The sequence below is a fragment of the Rattus rattus genome, chromosome 4, assembly GCF_011064425.1.
Source record: "Rattus rattus isolate New Zealand chromosome 4, Rrattus_CSIRO_v1, whole genome shotgun sequence".
In the NCBI taxonomy this organism is placed as follows: Eukaryota; Metazoa; Chordata; class Mammalia; order Rodentia; family Muridae; genus Rattus; species Rattus rattus.
In genome coordinates this window covers 180,176,167-180,198,557 of record NC_046157.1, presented here as the reverse complement: position 1 = coordinate 180,198,557, position 22,391 = coordinate 180,176,167, and the positions used below count along the sequence as shown (strand labels likewise).

The following is a 22,391-nucleotide window of genomic DNA, read 5'->3' as shown; positions in this document are numbered from 1 at the left end:
ATCAGATCCCATTACAGATGGTTGTGAGCCACCATGTGGTTGCTGGGAAATGAACTCAGGACTTTCTGAAGAGCAGTCAACCTCTGCAGCCCCTGCCCCCTTTTTTTCTTTTCTTCTTTCTCTTCTTTTCTCTTCCTTCTCTTCTCTTCTCTTCTCTTCTCTTCTCTTCTCTTCTCTTCTCTTCTCTTCTTTTTCTCTCTCTCTCTCTCTTTCTCTCTCTCTCTCTCTCTCTCTCTTTTCTCTCTCTGTTTCTCTTTCCTCTCTCTCTCTCTCTCTCTCTCTCTCTCTCTCTCTCTCTCTCCCCCCCTCCTCCCCTCCCTCCCTCCCTCCCCTCCCTCCCCTCTCCGGAAGACCCTCCCTTCTCTCCATGGTTGAACCCTGGGCTTTAGACATGCTAAACCTACTGCCATTTGAATTAATCTACCAGCAACAAATTGCTCATTTCTATGGAATGCGCTAACATTAAATGAGTAAAACCCAATTATAATGGAATTATGGTAAGGATATTGCCTGAATTTCTGCAAGAGTTCTCTTGCTTAATTTTAGTTCCACTAAGTCATTCATTATGATTTTTGGTCAACTGTTTTATAAATTATTGACTCAAACTATGCTGTCTTGATCAGCTGTCAGAACACAGTCCAAGAGTAAAGCCGTGTGAGAATTCTGAGCGCTTGTAAGAAGACTCTACGAAATAAAGACAAGAGTCTCGTGACCTCCATTTCTTCAGAACACAGGAATGTTCTTGGAATGTGTTTCATGTCCCTCCCAGATGTAGCAGACAGGAGTGAGTTTACTTCAGATTGTTTATTACATCTTGTTATGTGTTTATGTGCCTCTATGGGAAAACATGTTTTTGCCTAGCTTGTCCTTGTGATTGACATGTTACTCATGTGACTCTTCTTAGTTCTCAGAGTATAAATTGTCTGATGCTTTGAAAAAAGATGGCTATTACATGAGACTTTAGTCTGATTCATTTATCAGCTCTTTTCTCCCAGGTCTCCCTGCTAGCTAGAGAAGCAAACAGCTACATGATGTGAAGTCACTGGAAAGATACTATGTTATATCTTTGCCTCTAACAAACAGCCACATGATATGAGGGAGGGCACTGGAAAGATACTATGTTATATACTACAATCTTTGCCTCTGTGTCTTAGTTACAGCTTTAAGGCTGTGAAGAGACCATGACCACAACATCTCTTATTAAGGAAAACATTTAATTTGGGCTGGCTTACAGTCTCAGAGGCTTAGGCCATTATTGTATGGAGGCGTACAGGCAGATATGGTACTGGAGAAGGAGCTAAGAGTTCTACAACTTGATCTGCAGGCAGCACAAGTAACTCTGAGCCACACTGGGTGTAGCTTGAGCATATACGACCTCAAAGCTGGCCCCCATAGTGACACACCTCCTCCAACAAGGTCACTCCTACTCCAACAAGGCCCCCTACTCTAAAAAGGCAACATCTCCTAATAGTGCCGCACCCTATGGGCTAAGCCTCCAACATGAGTCTATGGGTCCATTCCTATTCACACTTTGTAATACTGAGGTGCTGTGCTATGCAATTGTGCAGACAGATTTATTTGGAGCTATACAATCCTTACCATATATTAATTTTTATCTGCTATTATCTATAACGCTACATTCTTTTGAAAGGATGATCATTATATGTGTGTGTGTGTATATATATATTATAACTGCTTTTAGCTTTAAAGATTTTTATTATATGTGTATATGTAAGTGTTCCTGCTTGTCTATTATTTACTATGTGCATGTTGGTGTCTAAGGAGGCCAGAAGTCCTTGGAACTAAAGTTAGTATAGGTGGTTGTGAACTACTAAGTCAGTACTAAGAATTGAACCTAGGTGCATTGCAAGTGTCCTTAACCACTGAGCCATTTCTCCAGCCCCTATTTTAACATTTTGAAGCCCATTATATAGCCCATGCTGATGTTGAGCTGCTTGTTCCAATGAGGCTGACTTTGAATTCTTGATCTTTCTGTTTCCAAGTCCCAAGCTATGTGGTTACAGGTGGGCATCACCCTGCCTGGTCCAGGCAACTCCCACTCAAGTGCTGGGACCATAGATACAGCAACGTTTTCTGCTGTTATTCTTTTTACAATTAGCACAACTTTTAAATTGTATTACCTAACATGAGGCATGCTGGGTAACACTAGAAAAGAGATACTTCCTACTTTCCACTAGAGCAGTCTGGAATGAAATGGAAGAGTGTGCACAATTACAGAAATCACCAAGTAAAAGACACATGAAATGTCCAAATAATCTTACTCTTGACCACAGAAAACTACATTACAAACAAGCTCAGAATCTGTTTCATGGCTATCAGCAACTGGGAATTCAACTTTCCTGGGAGTCTTTGTAGGCTCATTCCCCTCAAGGATGTACCCAACTATTACTCAAGCCTGCAGTAGTGGTGGGTGGTGGTTAGGGGATGGGGGTTGTAGCTTCTCATGATGAAGAAAGATGATTGACTCAGGGCTTTCTGGTAGCCAAGGATGAACCTTCACTGGGTTCTTGGCCAGAAAAAGGCCACTATGTGTAGCTTGTAGTAATTAGTTGTTTGCTAAGAACATTATGTTCAGCCTGACATGATTCTACAGGGTAACTCTTACATTGAATGTGGAACTTTGAAAATGAAGAAACTAGCACTATATAGCTTAGAAGACACATCCCTTTCCATTCTGTGTTCAAGCAGCCATTAGTGCTATGAGCCCAAGTTCCTTTACCCCATGGATTGTTCTACATGACACAGACCTTCCAAATCTTCACTGGATTGTCTGCCTCTAAATTTGAGCACTTTTCTAATTTTTCTGCTTCTTTTCTTTTCCTTCTTTCCTTTTTCTTCCTTTCTTTTCTTCAATTTCTTCCTTTCTTTCCTTTCTTTCTTTTCTCTCTCTTTCTTTTCTTTCTTTCTTTCTTTCTTTCTTTCTTTCTTTCTTTCTTTCTTTCTTTCTTTCTTTCTTTCTTTTTCTTTCTTTCATGAGGTCTCATGTAGTCTAGTCTGCCCTATCTTCCTATGTAGTCAAGGATAATCTTGATCTCCTGATCCTCCTGCCTCCACTTCCAAGTGCTGAGATTACAGGCATGTTTTCCCCTGAGCATGGGTCTGAGTTATTGGTTGAGTAGACTCATTCCTGTCTGTTATATCTGGGAGGGACATTAGATGATTCAGAAATCTTTAGTGGGGTTGACCAGATGGCTCAGTGGATGAAGACACTTACTGTTAAGCCCGATGCACTGAGTTTGATCCCAGGAACCCACATGGTGTAAGAAAAGAACAAATTCACTAAATACGGGTAACTTTTACTTTGTTTGTTTGAGTCAGGGTTTCTTCATAGCCCTGGTTGTCCTGGAACTCTTTTTGTAGACCAGGCTGGCCTCAGATCTGCCTGCTTCTGACTCTTGAGTGCTGGGATTAAAGCATGCACCACCACTGCCCTGTGTAAAATCTACTTTTAACAAATGTTCACTGGCCTCTTACACACGAAGTCTAAATTCCTTATTGGGATCTTTATAACAGTTCTGAGTATTCTACTTCTTATTCTTTTCATTAGCGCCTTAAACTGTTACAAAATAGAGATCACCTATCTATGTATCCATGTGTCTATCATATAACTTTCATCTGTCACCATTTACCTACCTACTATCAACCAACTGTCTTTCTTTTTATTTCTCTGTGTATCTAGTACATCTCCTTAGCCACCAGGGACATATTTTTTTTTTTTTAGAAATAATGCTTGAAGCCTCCACTTACACAGGACCCTCTGACCTTTACAGAGTACGTCATTGTTACAGAGAACCAGGATTAACTTATCTTTCCAGTCCTGCTGTCTCCATTCCATCACTACTCTTGTGTTTTGGAACCATTACTAAGTAAAATAAGATTTTCTTGAACATCAGCATTGTGGTAGCATAGAAATAAATCTGACAACCAAGAGAGCTACCCAGTGAGTAATTAAGGGGCTAGCTACTAAGTAGCTAATGACCCTACTAATGGTGTGGGCGTGCTGGGTGCTGTATGATTCATGCCCAGGTAGGGACAGGGTGAGAGTTGCTTAGAGTAATGGTCTACCTAGAGCTCATGACTTGTTTATTTCTGGAATTTTCCATGCAGTAGTTCTGTGGTTGACTGGGTAAGTGAAAGTAAAGAGAATAAAACCCCACAGATAAACGGGGACTACTGGATTTCCTGCTTCCTGATCTCACATTTGCAAGTCCTTTTCCTTGCAGGTCCAGTGTGTGTGTTTGTGTGTGTGTGATGCATGAATCAAAACCTAGGGCCTCACCCACGTAGGCAACCACCCAACTGCTGAGTCACATCCTCTCTCTCCCTTTACTTTTTTCTTTCTTTATGAGACAGGGCTTCAATATGAAGTCCTGGCTGGCCTGAGGCTCAGAGAGATCTGCCTCCTTTGCCTTCTGAGCACTGGAGTTAAAGGCATATGCTACCATGCCTGGCTACCATCCTTTTCTTTACCAAGCATATTGTTACTCCTGGAAAGATCCTCTTCCTGGATTACCCACTGGACTTCTGTCTTTCTCAGTCCTATGAAGTTTTCTTCTCCTTCTCCTCCTCCTCCCCCTCCTCCTCCTTCTTTGATTAATTTATTTACTTATTTAATGTATATGCATACACTGTCATGGTCTTCAGATACACCAGAAGAGGACATAAGATCCCAATACAGAGATCCCATTTCAGATGATTGTGAGCCACCATGTGGTTGCTGGGATTTGAACTCAGAACCTCCAGAAGAGCAGTCAGGTGTTCTTAACCACTGAGCCATCTCTCTAGCTCCCTTGAAGCTGTCTTCTTAGGAGAGCATATCAGAAACCATATCATCTTTATTTCTGTTTATATTTCTGAGACTAAGTTTGACCATATAGTCTAGGTTAGTCTTGAACTCCATCTTTCTGCCTCAGATTTCCTCCTGTTACAATGCGTGGTAGAACCCAGGTCTTATTCACCTTTGAATAACAATACTACAGAGTGCTTAGCTCTATGTGCCTTTCTTTAATTATTCTTTCATCTACTTTAAATGAGTTCACTTGTCTCACTAATGGTGCTGACACTTTCCCAGGAATAAAATGGAGATTAAAATGTTCCTGGTTATCTAATGCACAGCAGGACTCCTCTGCCCTTAATGTGTTTCAAATTTTATATTTATGGACATTTTCATGGCAGTTAATGAAGAAAAGGCTAATCAAGGAGTTTCACTTCTTGCTAGTGAAAATACTAGGTCTGTCTGTCTGTCTGTCTCTCTAGGTGCACTGTGAATATATGCACGTATGTGTTATCAAAGGATAATCTATACTTGATTCTCTTCTTCTACGGTGTAGATGTGGGGTATTGACTTCAGGTCATCAGGCTCTGGATCAAATGCCTTTACCCACAGAGCTGTCTCACTACATGCCTCTTCCTAACTTTAAACCCTATATTCCAGTAACATACAGTGCAGAGCTGGGGGCTGGAGATGTAGCTCAGTTGGTACAATGCTTGTCTGACACGTATGAAGTCCTGGGTCCCATCACCAGACCCCCCTAAAATAAGGTATGGTGGTACACATGTGTAACCTGAGCACTTGGGAGGCAGAGGTAGGGGATGAAAGAGTTCTAGGTATCCTCAGCTACATAGCGAGTTCACAGCCAGCCTGGGCTACATGAGACCCTGAATCAAAAGAATATTTTTATTCTTTTGTTAGATATCCCTACAAAAGTCTCCATCTTGCCTCTCCTTTAGAAGCATGTTTAGTTTATTGACTAGGAGAGGCCATACTTTTCTTCTGAGACATTTTCTCATTTCTGTGATTTTAATTTTATTAGGATTTATTTATTTTTATTTTATGTGTATGAATGTTTTACCTGTATGTTGTGCACCATGTACACACCTGATATCCACAGTTGTTAGAAGAAAGTATTGGATTCCCTGAAACTGGGGTTAGAGATGGTTAGGAGTCTGACGTGTGGTGCTGGGAACCAAACCCAGGTCCTCTGCAAGAGCAGCCATCACTCTTTTTTTTTTTTTTTTCTTTTCTTTTTATCAGAGCTGGGGATCGAACCCAGGGCCTTGCGCTTCCTAGGCAAGCGCTCTAGAGCTGAGCTAAATCCCCAACCCCGCAGCCATCACTCTTAATTGCTCTATTTCTCCGGCTCTTATGATTTTATTCTTTCAAAAATCTTCTTCTTCTTCTTCTTCTTCTTCTTCTTCTTCTTTTTTTTTTTTGATAAAGGGACCAGAGAGATATCTCAGTAGGTAAAGGAGATTTGCATGCAAGCCCAAAAACTGAGTTTGATTTTTGGGATCTATTGTAGAAGGAGAAAACCAACTTAGGTACACATATGAACATATGTGCACACACACTGCCCAAGTGTAGGGATTTTTTAAAAGTTGTTCTATTAGACTAGAGATGTGACTCAGTGGTAGAAGGTTTGTCTGGCATGTGCAATGTCCTGGATCTAATCTCCAGACATAGATAGACAAATAGGTATGTATGTATGTAGGTAGATACATAGGGCAAGCACCTACATGATAAACTATGTACTCAACATTATCTCATTTAAGCCTCTTAAACACCTGGGATGATGGTAAGTAGCTTTGATCCCATTTTAAGGATGAGGAAGGTGTGCTATAGTTTGGACATGGAGTGTTCCTCTGAGGGGCTCATATGTTGAGGACCTGGTCTGCAGAAGGTCTCCAATCGCTTGGAGGTAAGTAGATTATGGGGGGGGGTCTGATCTAATTAATATATAAATCCCTCATGGATTTAGGTGTACAACAGCACTGCTGGGAAGTGGTAGAAAGAGGTGGGGTGTGGTTGGAGGAAGTGAGTCACTGGATATAGCTGTAAGAGATGTGTCTTACCCTGGTCCCTTCCTCTTATGTTCTCTTCTTACATAAAGTGAGTAGTTTTTCTCCATTGTGCCGTCCATCACACGGTGTTCTGCCCTGCAATATGCCTCAAAGCTATTAAGCCAGCCAGCCCCTCTGCAACTGTGTTCCAAAAACAAACCTTTCCTCCTTTAACTTGTTTCTGTTAGGTATTTGTTACAGTGACAACCAAAACAAAACCCAGGGAAGTTCATTAACACAGAGTATCTCACTTTAGATTGCAACTTAGGCTCTTGCAGGCTTCTGTATTTCCTTCCATCACAGTGGCTCTAAACCCAATATTAACTTTACCTTTGAGGCCACCTGTACAGGCCACAGAGGCACACAGAAGGTTTCGGAGGAGGTGAAATTTGTTTCTGTACCTATTATAGTTTAAAAAAGTATTGTCCTCTACAGAGATGAACCCAGGTTCTTCCTGACTCAGCTCAGCACAACAGTGCCCAAAAATAGAGAACCCTCTAAAGACGTCCGCCTATCAGGTGGCTGATTTTGCTTTTCACCCACACATTACTGTGAAAGTGCATTGACCCTTTACTCTGTGAAGCCGGATGAAATCCTAGCAGTTGTCTCTCCACCTAAGGCAGCAGGGATTCAACCAAACAGCTGTGTATGCAGTGATGGAAGCATTCAGATCTGTGGGCATCTCAGCTGAGTATACAGCACATACAGGGGTCAACAGTAATGGCTTCTCCACTTAACTGTAACGGGTGCAATGGGTAGTTTAAGATGCGACTTTTAGGGTCATACCTCAGACCCCTGCATTCAGTGACTCGAGCCAGTGTTTCAGTTATGCCATATTCCAAAGCTAACAGGGATAGGAAGCTAACCTATGATTTTAGGGTGAAAATGTGAAAAGGTTTTTAAGTTTGGGAAAGAGACAGTAGGAGTGGCCTTGTCACTGTGGACCTGACTGCAAAGTATAGTCCTGGGGCCACTGTCCTAAAGAACCGTCTTCCCAAGGAACAAGTCAGAGTTGGCTGTTAAGTTTTACTTACATAGAAAACTTCCACCAGACGGCTAAACTAGTGGAAACAGATACTCAGATAGTAAAACCTATGCTCTTAAGACACAGAAGGGACAGGAAGCGCGGGCTGAAGTAGAACAGCCCTCCACAGACTTGTGACTTATCCTTCCTATTCCTGCCCTGGGAAAGATGGGAAGGGCAGGCTACAGAGCTGGGGATGTGCGGACTCTCCTCTGGGTGGTGCTCCCAGGTTGCCAGTGCTCAAGGCTGCAGATTCACCACAGACGCCATTGGCTTGCAATGATAAATTTCCCAGATTTATGAAATGTTGCCGTCAGGATAACTTCAGTCACGTTGGCTTTAGCTTTTATTTGGTTAAAAAAATCCGTTTTTTTTTTTTTAGTTTGTTTTGTTTTTCAATTTTTAAGTATGTGTGTGGGGGCTAGAGAGATGGCTCAGCAGTTAAGAACATTAAGAACGCTGACTGCTCTTCCAGAGGTCCTGAATTCAATTCCCAGCAACCACATGGTGGCTCACAACTGTGCGTAATGAGATCCAATGCCCTCTTCTGGTGTGTCTGAAGACAGCTACAGTGTACTCATATACACTAAATAAATAATTAAAATAGTGTGTGTGTGAGTGTGTGTATGTGTGTGAGTGTGTGTGTATGTGTGACTGTGTGTATGTGAATGTAAGCATGTGTGAGAGTGTGTGTGTGAAAGTGTGTGTGTTGTGTGTGAGTGTGTTGTGAGTGTATGTGAGAGTGTGTGTGACAGTGTATGTGAAAGTGTGTGTGAGAATGTGTGTGTGTGTGTGTGTGTGTGTGTGTGTGTGTGTGTGTGTGAGAGTGTGTGTGTGTGTGAGTGTGTAGGAGTGTGAGAGTGTGTGTGTGAGTGTATGGGAGAGCGTGTGTGAGAGTGTGTGTGTGTGTGAGTCTGTACGTGAGTGTGTGTGTGCACGTGCAGGCCTGCCATGGTGCACATATAGAGGCTGGAGGACAACTTGCAGAAGTCAGTTCTTTCCCTCCATCATGTAGGTCCTGGGGTTAAACTCAGGTCCTCAGGCTGGGAACGAGCTCCTTGACCCTCTGAGCCAACTCTATAGTCTCTATCTTATTCATTCATGGTTTTAGACTTTGAAACTTTTTTTTTTTTTGGTTCTTTTTTTAGGAGCTGGTGATTGAACCCAGGGCCTTGCGCTTCCTAGGCAAGCGCTCTACCACTGAGCTAAATCCCCAACCCTGACTTTGAAACATTTATGTGCTTTCCCACACCACTCATGGGTTATGGCAGAACTGTGAGTGGTTAAGTCATATCTTTGCCCCAGGAAAGAAGCTCTGTTGAGTGATGGTTCACGTTGCTGGCCACTGACAGGGTCTAGACTCCCTGAAGAAACAGGCCTTTGGAATGCTTGACATGGTGATCTAAACTAGATTAACTGAGATGGGAAGGCTCAGTAAATGTGGGTAATAACCACAGAGAAACAGATAGTGAGCTGGGCAGTCTTGTTCATGTCTTCAATGCTGATGGGATGTGTCTGGCTGCCTCAAGCTCTGTCTTTCTGTCCTGACTTACCTGAACGATGAACTGTACCCTTGAACTATCACCTAAAATAAATCCTTCCTTCTTTACACTTCTGTCAGGCTCCTTCCTTCCTTCCTTCCTTCCTTCCTTCCTTCCTTCCTTCCTTTTCTTCTCCTCCTCTTCCTTCTTCTTCCTCCTCTTCCTAAAAGTGTTTTATTTTGTAATAGAGTGGCCTTGAACTTTTAATACTCTTACCTCAGCCTCCCCAGTAGCTAAGATTATAGACGCATGTTACAGATTGAGGGCTTTTAAAATGTTAACTTATTTGGGAAATTTCTGGATTCAATGTGTATGGCTGGATAGAAAACAAAGCAAATGAACAGCTCAGTTCTTGACAAGTACATGAGTGCAGGTCAAGGTTCCATAGTGGGGAGGCAGCTCTTCCTCTGACTAGTTACAACACAGACGGGAGGCAGAGATGTTGTTCATTTGGGAAATGGAAGTGAGGGCTAGGCCAAGTTTTAAGTTTTGTTTTGAGCTAGGCCAGGTGTGTATCACCGAGCTTGTCACCTTTACTGTTCTTTAAAAAAAAGAGTCTGTCTGTCTGTCTGTCTGTCTATCTATCTATCTATGTATCTATCTATCTCTGTGTGTGTGTGTGTGTGTGTGTGTGTGTGTGTGTGAGAGAGAGAGAGAGAGAGAGAGAGAGAGAGAGAGAGAGAGAAAGAGAACATGTGCAACTGCATGGGTGTGGAGTGGAGGTAAGAGGATAACTTTGGGGAGTCCGTTCTCTCCTACCCTGTAGGTCCTGGGGATTGAACCTGGGTCATCAAGCTTGGAGGCAAATATCTTTTCCCACTGATATTCTATTCTGGAGATACTGTTCCTTTGATGGCCCAGAGCTCATGAACCTGTAGAAATGGCAGTTCAAAGTTCACTGTTCTGGTGGGGACTGTACCCATCAGCCATCTTTGGGATCGAAACGATGTTTATTTATTTTTTAAAAAACTATTATTGTTACTGTTAGTTGTTGTTGTTTGAGATAGGTTCTCACTACGTAGACCAGGCTTGACCTGAATTCCCAAAGATCCACCTCTGCCTTCTGAGTACTGTCATTACAAGTACGCATCACGTACCCAGGGTGAAGGGGAAGGGAAAAAGGAAAGGAGGATATTTGAGAACATTGCTGTGCCCACAGGAGGCTCTGCTTATGGTTCTAAGCTGTTCACTCATAGAGGCTTGGCTGTCAGCTCTCACAACCTCAGTCATGGATGGAACACCCCACCTGGAGTACCCCTGTGGGAGTTACAGTCAAAGGGGAGGGACAGCTTGGACTGTAGTTCACAGTTTTGAAGTCATGGGACTTTTCTTAAGCAAACTTCTCTCTATCCTGACTTTCAAAAGAATTTTCTGTCATCTGGTGTTAGGAATCCTCACCATAAAGGCGTCATCAAATCACCCTTGAGGGGAACTTACCACATAACACACCTGGTTACCAGTACTCTGTATCAACCTGACAACAGGGCTGTCTCATCTGGTTCTGCAGACTGCCATCCCCCCAGAGTACCCTAACTCGATTCACACATAAGCAGGTACCATCCCAGCACCGCAATGGCTGGGCAAAGACCTCTGGGCTGGGGCTGGATTTCCCCTCTGGGAAGATATAGCTGCCCGTAGGCTGTCAGGGAAGTTATGACTCAAGCTGCTTCAGCTCTGTCTTGTCAGCACTGCTCCTTGACGAGGCTCATCTTCTCTCTCCATGTGTAGGAGTGTATCGTCTGCTCAAATTCTGGGAGAGAGGAAAAAAGAATCCCTTTCCAGAGGGGTGTTTGGGAGATTCTAATCTGGGACGCTTCATGGGAACTTTTCCTTCCCACACCACTGCTCCAACTTTATATCAGGTGTTGGTTCTGGGCTTCTCTCTTACCCCAATTTCCTTGAGTTTGGAACTAGCCATTTTCTTTGAACTTTGAAAGGCGAGCGCACTGACACAGGTTGAGTCAGAGGAGTTTGTTGGTGTCAGTTTTCTCCTTCTACCAGGTGGGTCCCAGGGTCTGAGCTTGGCATCAGGTTTGTCAGGAAGTGAATCTGTGTGCTGAGCTTCCTAGGCCTCTCTCTGTCTCTGCCTCCCTCTCCTCCCTGTATTGAGATTGAACCCAGGGTCTCCTATGTGGTAAGCAAGCGCTCCACCATTCCAAACTCCCCAGATCTGTTCTAAAATCTATCATTCTAAAATTAAAGGCAAGAAATCAATCAAGGGCAATGACAAAATGTTGCAGTTAAAGATCCCCCCCCCAAACACTTTTCTTCATTGCAAAATAAAGCAACAGTGTGTGTTTCTGTTTAGATACATGTTTAAGTATCTCAAAGAACATTTTACTTTAAAGCTTCCTAGTAATATGATGAAGACCTTTCTTCCCTTTGTGCTTACCTGAAGCTACAAAATGCCGTAGGAGACACAGCATTTTAGAAAATGGAAAGTGCTAAACCATATGGCGAAATTCTTGGCAGGAAAAAGCAAGAGGAACCTCTGATGACTTTTAAAGTCATCGTGTGTGTGTGTGTGTGTGTGTGTGTGTGTGTGTGTGTGTATGTGTGTGATGAGACGTGAACCCAGGGCCCCATGCCCTCTAAGCAAGCCATCTACCATTCAGCTACACTCTCAGCTCCTCCCAAGTACTTTTCCCTAAAAAAGCAAAGAAAATGAGAACCTACCTAAGATTTAATGCTAGTTCAGAGCTCTAGGACAAGTCAGAAGAGTCATTTTTAAAGAAAAGGAAAGAAGGTTCACTTTCTGACAATGGGGCTCTTCCGTGGACACGCATATTTCCGGGTGCAGAGAAGCTCTAAGAAGCTGCCCTGAATGCATTCTGCAGGTGGAAACTAGTCAGGCTTGGCAATTAACTGGACAGTTGAACCTTCGACGTCTCATCGCCCAGCAAGAGATTGTAATCTGACACACATTCCACTGAGCATGCTCATAAGAGCCTCGCATTCTAGATGCGCTGAGATGCATGCATCGGACACACGCCCCTGCCCCACACTTTTCCCAACACGTATTTGAACACAGCTACGACACAGCATGCTTCTGAGCTTGCAAGCTTTTACAGCTCTCAGCCAATAAGACACCCAAGCAGCAGTGGAAGCCTGACCTCTAGAGCCTTACACCTCTGTGAGAACTTCCTGTGACCCCAGGGGCTCTAGGAGGCGGGCAAAGGCTGCCAGACATGCTCCGGACATCCGGTCTGCCTGCCCACCATTTTCCTCCCATTTTCATCTTTCTCTGAACGTAACTGTTGGAGGAGCTGAGAAGGAGCGTACCATCCACTCAAAACCACTAGTAGAATAAGGTTCTTTTGTAGTGAGTGGAATATTGTGCTTAGGTCAAACAGGTGATATAAAGATCAAGTTTCCAATTCTCTCATAATGCTACAGCGGCTTAAAGTGGCTAACTCTCATCTGTTATTGGGCAAAGTTACCCGAAACTCCAAGCCCAAATTGCCACTGTCTTCTGAAAAATTATCCTTTTTAAATGTGTGTCTTTTCACGTGGTATATGTGTGTGACAAGTGTCCGGATGTGCACACCGTGTCTGTGTGTGTGTGTGTGTGTGTGTGTGTGTGTGTGTGTGTGTGTGTGTGTGTATCATGATGTTGGTGTCTTCCTCTATTGTCCCTGTCTACAGTTTTGAGTCAGGGTCTCTTGCTGAAAGGGGAGCTCGCAGTTCTGTCTAGACCACTGAGCGTTTTGACCTGTTCCCCAACCTTTCAATCCCCAGTGCTGGGGCTAGAGGCATGTGTAGCTGTGTCCAGCTTTTTATGTGGGTGCTGGGGGTTCATGGCTACAGAGCAAGCACTCTTATTCCCCAAGCCATCTCCCAGCTCCGATTCTTGTGCTTTGATGGGCATGAAACAGATTGGAGAGGCTTTCTATAAAATTCTCCTCTGATGTGACTATGCAGAAGAGGCCTGAGACATGTGCTCTCCGTTGGGCTTTGACATGATCAATTTTGCTAGTCTCAGTCTCTCTCTCTCTCTCTCTCTCTCTCTCTCTCTCTCTCTCTCTCTCTCTCTCCCCTTTGGAGCATATTACCTGAACCCTTTTCCTGTTCATTTTTTTTTAAAAAGACATATTTATTTTATGTATCTCAGTACACCGTTGCTCTCTTCAGACACACTAGAAGAGGGCACTGGATTCCATTGCAAATGGTTGTGAGCTACCATGTGGTTGCTGGGAATTGAACTCAGGACCTCTAGGAAGAGCAGTCAGTGCTCCTAACTGCTGAGACATCTCTCTAGCCCTGGTTCATTTGTTTTTATGGTATACTGTGTGAGTGTGTCTGTGTGTGTGCATGTATGTGTGCATGTGTGTGTGTGCGTGTGAACCTGTGTGTGAGTGTATGTGTCTCTCTGTGTGTGCGTAAGTATATCCATATGTGTGTGTGTATGTGTACATGTATGAGTGTGCCTGTGTGTGTGCTTGTGTGCCTGTGCGTGTAGGACCCTGTACATACTAAGCACGCACCCTGTCACCGAGTTACATCTCAGTCCTCTGTGTTTTCTTTCTTTAGTATAAAGTTTCTTTCAAGTCTCCTAACTTTCAGGTTCTGTCCCTCTGAATTCCTTGACTCAAGCCTGCCTCTCCCCTTCAAGGCCCTCCCCAGCTCCCTTCCCTGCGTTCCCTCTTCATCCCTGTAAGCTGTAAACCCCACCAGAAACCCACCACTCCCTCTAATCAGCCTCCCTTGGAAGGATGAAGACAGCTTTGGGCATGACTGGCACACTCCCAACGAACAGGAAACACCCCAAAACAAACACAAGACCCACAAAAGGAAGTGTCACATACCGTATGTGTGAACTATAAAGACCCGAAGAGGGGAAGAGCATCATTTTTAAAAATATCAATTAATCACCATCACTTCAGATAACGAGAGATGTTTTGTTATTGTTGGTTTTCAGGGTCTTAAGGCCTCGCTCTCCCATTTGGGCTGACCGGGAACTTGCTATGTAGCCCAGGCTGGCCTCAAACTCATCATTCTCCTGCCTCAGCCTTCTGAGTGCTGGGGTTACAGGATAGCGATGAGCTACTTGTAGCATTCCTGGGCTTTCCTCAGCAAAAGGTGCTGGGGTGTCACTGATTTTGTATTTTCTTTGTTTTATCTATTAATTGTTTTGTTTTGGTGCCAGAGAAGGGGGCTCAGGGCCTTATGCAACTGAGGGAATTTGTTACTCATTAGCTAGACAATACAAAGTTGGCCCCCCCACAGCATTCTTTTTTTTTTTGGAGACAGAGTCTCATGCAGTTTTCAGGTTTCCTATGCTCCTTTTCGTCTGCACTTCCCACGCTGTTACAGGCATGCACCACCATGCTAGGCCTTCCCCATAGCATGTTGAGGCAGACAGAGCACCCAAGAGCTTGCTATTTGATTGGCAAGTATTCTTAACAGCCTGGGAGCCTAAAGGATTCTGCATGCCCACATGCTTCCCGGGGAAACAGGCTCACTGTGTGGGCCACAAAGGAGCAAGACTCTGCTGGGAAAGGTCTTGCTCAAAGTGTCAGGGCCACAGGCTCCCCTCAGGCCGTCACATCCACACGGGCTCTGGAGCCGGAGGCTCTCCAGGAGCTCAGGATCTGAGGCAGTCACACAGAGAAATACAGACAGACACGCGCTCCCCCGACGCTGTCCTCGCAGGACCGCTGGGGTCGCGGTGGAGGCTGAGAGACTTGTGGTATAACACGACCAGAACGAGGAGAAAGACAGACAAAATGGCGGCAGCCGGCAACCGGAACATGGCGTCAAACACCACGGCCACAGAAGCTTGCTAGCTATGGGCCACGCTGTGCGGCCTCGAAGCAAAAACAGTATCGATTTTGTGGTTGTAAAACAAAACGTACCTTCAACGGCAGAACTCAGTTTTATGACACCTTGAATAAAAACAGAAGATGGGAGTTATATAATGGACCCACGTCAACTTTTCCTTCTCTTCTTCCAGTTTTCACATAACACACGTATACATTTCAGGTCAAAAATGAAAGACAGCAGCCATCAGCACTTCTGTGTTTTTTTTTTTGTTTTTTGTTTTTTTTTTTTTAAAACTCGTCCAGGGGATCATTTTACACAGGTTGGGGCAGAGTTTGTGTTGAAATGTGTAATAGGTGGTTGAAAACCAAGCACCCTTAGCACCCTCCTCTGAGCTGGCCGTTTGCTCAGTCTTAGGCTTAACGTTTGTCTTTGCAGGTGGGCTACCTGGGTGTGTCAAGTCATGGAAAAAATAGATAATACCCGTGACTGGACCGATGTTTGTTTTCCCTTACATAGTACAGCACAAATGGTAAGATAAAGAAATTAGACCTGGTCCTCAAGTTTGATTTAAAATGTGTTTTTCTTTTTCTTTCTTTCTTTCTTTCTTTCTTTCTTTTTCTTTTTTTTTGTAAGCCATAGCTATGAACAGTTAACATTCTCTAATTTCTAACACCTCTGCATGTATGACATATGTGTGTGTTAGGTCATGTGTGTGGATACAGGTTTGCCCTTTTGGTCAGGGGAGAGCCACATGTGCTCTCTCCTTCTACCTAAGCTTTAGACGACACCTTGTTCTGTGCTGTGTTTGCCAGGCCAGTGGGCTCAAGCCTTCTGGGATGTTCTCGACTCTCTGCCTCTCCTCTTGCCTGGAGCCTTGGGATTACAATGTGTGCTATGGAATAAGCCTTCTCTGGGTTCTAGGGATCTGAAGTTAGGTCCCTGGCAAGTGCTTTTGCTCACCAGGCCATCATGACAGCCCATACTCTCTTAATTTCTGTGCCGCAACTGTGATCTCTTACTTGGTGCCACGGTGGTTGAAGAGGCGCCTACTTCTCTTTTAAAACGGGGAGGTTTCTAATTTTTAATGGAAGCAAAATCTTTTCAATATCGCCAAACCTCCACTGGGAACAGCCAGATCACACACTGCTTTCAAGACGTGCCTGTATGTACATGTGTGCTCATTGCTAAGGTCGCTGACCTGAATGGTGTGTAGTGTGTGATCTACCAACGGCGAGGAAGGCTCATTGATCCTCAGGGAGCTTCTAAGTAGCAACCATGTTTTTAATGAATGTCTTAGCTTAGCAGCAAGCAGTTCAAACCACACTGCCCGCCCCCTTCCAAATCATACATTGATTTATACACCAACCTTTCTTCCACAGACTACTGTTGTTACACTATTTATAATCGTAACCCATTTCTTATATATAAATTGCTTTTATTAGGTTAAAATCTTGTTCAGTTTTAATAACTGCAAACACTTGGATCATGAGAAGCCCCACTGGATGAGCGGCTGGGCAGAAGCACTCAGTAGCCACAGCACAGAGCTGTAGATAGAGCTCCAGGCATGGGAGGCAATGGGTTGTGGTTAGGAACTTTAGGATTTCAGTAAATCTGTGACCATTGTTCCAGCAATGCTGGGCATTGAATAGAACACATTGTCAAGATGAGAGGCACAGGTAAGCAAGTGGTCAAGGGCTTGAGTGGGATGAATGAGACCCTAAATATCACTCAAACATAGTGTATATTGTTTGTCTTTGAACTATCACACTGGTCCTTTTATCTTTTTTAAAAATTTATTTATTTTATGTACATGAGTATATTTGTGTGTATGCCTGTATGACAGAGGAGGATATCACCTACCATTATAGATGGCTCTGAGCCACCATGTGGTTGTTGGGAGTTGAACTCAGGACCCCTGGGAGAGCAACTGGTGCTCTTAACCACCGAGCCATCTCTCCAGCCCCACCTACATTTGTTTTTAATGTAACTTATTTAACTGTGAGTTTATGTAATTTAAATGGGAACAGTGGGCTCACAGCTTCCTGGAAAGGCAAGAACTGGAGAGCTGGGTTCTGCAAGCTGCAAGGAGCCAGGCTTTGGGCTCTACTGTCATAATTGATTGTCCACTGAGGTTCAGAAAAAAAAACTTGCTTATACTCAATGACGCAGCTTCAACGTAACCAAACAAGGCAGATGTGAGCAAGTGAGCATTCATGACGGCCCATCAGCATCTCAGGGTCTCTCAAAACTATCAGCTGCAGGAGATACCTTTACATCCATTGCGTGGAAGCAACATGCACGGACATCCATTAAGAGGGAAAACTAAGTGGGTTTGCCCCTTAAATGTCAGTTAATAAACCACGAGGTGAGGTCAGGTCTGAGCACTAGTCATTAATTAATCATCTGCCGGCTTCCAGCAGTGGGGATTCTACTTAGGTTAAAAATTAGCTCCCCCCTCCCCAGTGATACCCATTACAAATTCTAAAATTATTCTTCTTGGGTGGACACACGATGTGCGTGTGAGCGAGTGTGTGTGTGTGTCAGAGTGTGTGCATAGGTCAGAGGACAACGTTGTGAATTCCGTTCTCTCCTGGAATCAATCGCAGGTCACCAGGACTGTGCTGTAAGTATCTCCACCCACTGCGTCATCTTGCTCACTCCTTGGCCATACTCCTTTTCGTGTGTAACCGTGGTGTCAGCAAATGTTGCTCATTAAAACAGTGCGCATTCACTGTGTGCAGAGACAGTCTCTGGAAGAACACCTAGACAAATCCTAGCCCTGGAGTGGCCTTGGAGGGGAGCCCGATAAGGCGCTTACTGAGTGAAAGAAAAAACTTTTTAAGAAACAAACAATCGTCTGATTCATGCACACTTTTTTTTCATGGAATCATTAATGAACCATTAGCTTCAAATGGATGTTTCTTTATTTTTTGAAACAAGAAATTAGGGTTTTCTCTATGTTAATGTAGATCTTTATATTGTAAGGTAACTATATTATAGTGGAAAATCTAAGCTCAATCTATGGCTAGTATTAACACATATATGTGTACTGGCTGGTTCTGTGTGCCAACCTAAGCTGCACTTATCACAGAGAAAGGAGCCTCCCTTGAGGAAATGCCTCCATGAGACCCAGCTGTAAGGCATTTTCTCAACTAGTGATCAAGGTCCAGCCTATTGTGGGTGGTGGTGCCATCTCTGGGTTGATGGTCCTGGGTTCTATAAAAAAGCAAGCTGAGCAAGCCAGGGGAAGTAAGACAGTGAGGAACATCACTCCATGGCCTCTGCATCAGCTCCTGCCTCTGGGTTCCTGCTCTGTGTGAGTTCCTGTCATGACTTCCTTTGGTGATGAACAGCAATGTGGAAGTGTAAGCTGAATAAACCCTTTCCTCTCCAACTTGCTTCTTGGTCATGGTGTTTGTGCAGAAATACAAACCCTGACTAAGTACGTTTATAGAATGACAGAAAAGGTCTCTGTCATCTTAAAATATGCATATTCTAAAAGTCTTGGAACATTTATGTGATTGGTGTTGATGTTTTAAAGCACACAGTGTCGATGACCTGCAGGATACAAGTTCGACATGACTTTGTGAGCAGTCAACGTTGACATTGCCTGGAATTCAGGTAAGCCACAGCACGTACACACATGCGGATACACAGAATGGACCCTGCCACTCCCCACTCCTCACAAGTTGTGGGAGGTTTTGAAAACTAAAAATAAAAACAAAAAGACGAAAAAAAGAGAAGCCTACTTTTTTCCTGAACTGGGTGTCTCAACAAGACAGACTCCTGACCAGATGGTGTAGCACATCTCATCACTGTCCTGAGGGTGGGAGCCAGCAGCCAGCCATGACTGCTTCCTTCCTCAGTTGACCAATTCCAAAAGCATCACTTCCTTCCTGTATGCCTTGCCTTAGCTGTTTGCTTGCATGCAGGACTAGCAGCCGAACTGTTTAGATGTCATGTGTATGAGGCAACATTTGTCCATGGTGCCAGGACCTCAGCTCTCTTTTCACTTTGGTTGTTGAGACAGCTTTATAAGATGACTGGATTGGCCTTGAATTCACTGTGTAGCTCATGCAGGTCTTGAACCTATAACGCTCCCGCCTCAGTTTCTAGCTCAGTTAAGATGACAGGCCCATGCCACCCTTTACTTCTTCACTGATTCATGGAATGCCCCTGCTCTCTCTCTGCCCACTTTTTGGTGTTGAAGATGAAGCCCAGGAGCTTCCTTATGCTAAGTCCATGCTCTACGACTGATCTACGACCTCCCCCATCCCCAGTGGTTGATTTCAACGTTTCTAAAAGAAGTCATAGGAGAAAGGTTAAATCGTGCAGAAATGTGAGGGGCTAGAGCTTACCAGGATCCTGCAAGAGCATCTTACCGCTGATGAAATACAGAGCCAGTGTCCAGCCTTAGCACTAAGGCTGACACACCCCTACCTTTCTGCACATACACTTATTCACGGTGCTCTCTATGCTAGTCAATGCTTCTTTCTCTCCCAAGCTAGCCTAATTGCTGTTCCACCTGAGCTGTGGAATCTTCCTGTGCCTCTCTCTCTTCATTCAGAGTCTGCTCCAAAGCCCCTTCCTTGGAGTCCTCCTGATGGCTGCACTCAGAGAACCCACAAACCACCCTCTGAGTACAGTTCTTTATCTGAAATGTTCTCATGTGGTCCCTGGTTCACCTATCTTCTTTAGCAGGGCCCAGTACAGTGAGATCTGTCTGTCTTGTTTGTTTCTGGAACCTCTTGCCCAGTAGAATTCCTCCCATAAAATGAGCACCTAGAAAATACCTTTAAATACTTTTTTTTTGAGACAGAAACTCATGTGACCCAGCCTAGCCATGAACTCAACGAATAGCTGAGGATGCCCTTCAACTTGTAGTCTTTCTGACTCTGTTTCCTAAGAGCTGGGATTACAAGCATGTACCACTGTGCCTGCCTAGTAAATACTTACTGAGTGAACTGACTGAATGATCTTTGCTAAGGCCAAGGTTCCGAATTAAGGAGATTCTCAGTTCCAGAAAGTGTATTTCCAGTGTATTATTTAATTGTGAATCGTATTGAACTGCATTGACCACTGTCTGCCTATTTCTACTCGAAGACTGGTCTTTGGGTGGGGAGAAAGTTGTTGGGGAGACTCGAGGAATGGAGAGAACATTGTACATATATGTATATGTGTGTATATATATATATATATGTATGTGTGTATATATATACACATATACATACACACATGTATGTTTTAATAGATATAAGGTACTTCCTGCTGTAACAGTAACAAGATCTCAAAGAAGTCTGATTGACTGACTAGAGCACGATTGTGCCCCAATTAGGTGAGAAGTATTAGTGAGTTAGTTTTACATCCAAGTATCTCAACTCTATAGTTCTCGGTATCATCATCCTGTTCCTAACTATAGCAGTGTTCATGTGATAAGGTGTAGGCAGCGAAAAAGAAGGCCTCATGAAGAGCAGCTGGGGTCTCGTGAGGGCTGGGGTCACAGGTGACAAAGGCCTCATGAAGAGCAGCTGGGGTCACCTGAGGGCTGGGGTCACAGGTGTGTGTCACCATGCCTGGCTGAGGCCATTCAGGTTTTAATACCCTGCTTCTCATTAACTGCTGTTCTGCACGTGGCCCTGGAAGGTTGTCCCCTCCTCAGACTTCTTCAAAGGTGGTTCACTATTTTTAAGATAAAGACAAAGTAAGTCTTAATGCACGCTGCAGAGCCTTTCAGGATGTCACCTCCAGCAGAATGAAAGACGTATACATTCTTCCTCACTCGTTCCACACAGACGTGGATGTTCTCCCGGCTCCTGAAGCTGCTCAAAGTTCTGACTCCTCTGAATATCGGAAGAGAGAGAGAAGGGACACTCCTGCCCGCACTGTGACTGCTTCACAGCTTCATGTGGCTGATAGCGTCCTCCTCTTCCTGTCTCGGGGGTTAGGAGCCCTGAGCATGCTCATGGAGAGGCCCCCTGAAGACTGATGAGTGAGAGTGGAGGCAAAGTCTTCATGAGAGCCTGAGGGCAGAGGCTGTAAGACCTCTGTTGACGAGGGTAGGCGGGTGGGGGAAGAAACCATCACCAGAGAGACATTGATCCTTTTATGTGGTGGGAAGGATTGTGGTCATATATCCCTATAGTAGAGGGGGAAATAGACCTAACAAATGGATGGTTTTACTTGTATTGTGGGGGCGTGGGGAATCAATTTCAGGCTTTCAGAAGTGCTAGGGAAGAAATTCAACTTTGGTGTTTAAAATGCTCCCTGTGTCCCCATTAGCGCCATGTATGATGAGTTTCAGGAGAAGAAAGAAGAGTTTAAACAAACAAACACACCACAACCTGTATTAGAAAAATCACTTAGAGGAAATAGAAGAGCCAGGACTTGCTTAGCCAAAATGCCTGAGCAAAATAAAAATATATAAAAAATATATAAAAAAATAAAAAGTATATAAAAGCGGGGCTGGAGAGATGGCTCAGTGGTTAAGAGCACCGACTGCTCTTCCAGAGGTCATGAGTTCAATTCCCAGCAACCACATGGTGGCTCACAACCATCTGTAAAGAGATCCGATGCCCTCTTCTGTTGTGCCTGAAGACAGCGACAGTGTACTTATCTATAATAAATGAATAAATCTTTAAAAAAATTAACTATTGTTGGGCTGAAGAGATGACTCAGTGGTTAAGAGCACTGACTGTTTTCCCAGAGATCCTGAGTTCAAATCCCCGCAACCACATAGTGACTCACAACCATCTGTAATGGGATCTGATGTCCTTTTCTGGTGTGCATGAAGACAGCTACAGAGTACTTATAAATAAATAAATAAATACATAAATAAATAAATAAATCTTTAAAAAATATCATGTCAGAAACATTTAACCATGGGTTCTCTGAAGTTCCGAAAATCGATAAAAAAAGACTTTTAGGAATTCCAAAAGTTCTGCTCCCCAGCTCCGTTTTGAAGAGAACTGTCTTGTTTAGCAGAGAGATGTCTAGTGAGACCCCACGGAAGGCCATAAAGATGAGCGGACTCAGGGGCCACGCCATTAGATGGACAAAGTTCAGGGTGAATTCAACTTGCAGTCACAAAATGGGCTGAGAGGTTTATGGAAAACGGGCAATTCAGGACATGGGACAAAGGTTTGATGAGTGCACCCGAGAGCTGTGAAAAGTCGTTCCCCGGAAGCAGGCCTGGGTCCCTCAGT

The 22,391-nt window shown here is 44.0% G+C and overlaps 1 protein-coding gene across 12 annotated transcripts in view; it reads right to left on the bottom strand.

The window, feature by feature from the left end:
• Positions 1-22,391, bottom strand: part of Dlgap1 (DLG associated protein 1) — a 705,387-nt gene that overhangs the window by 93,592 nt on the left and 589,404 nt on the right. For 7 of the 12 annotated variants that reach the window (XM_032901733.1, XM_032901736.1, XM_032901739.1 and 4 more), the window contains one exon: positions 15,282-15,311. The exons of the other annotated variants lie outside the window; for them this stretch is intronic. In XM_032901733.1, coding sequence (XP_032757624.1) covers positions 15,282-15,311 — 30 coding nt within the window. The remainder of the gene's footprint in view (positions 1-15,281; positions 15,312-22,391) is intronic. 12 annotated transcript variants of the gene reach the window in all.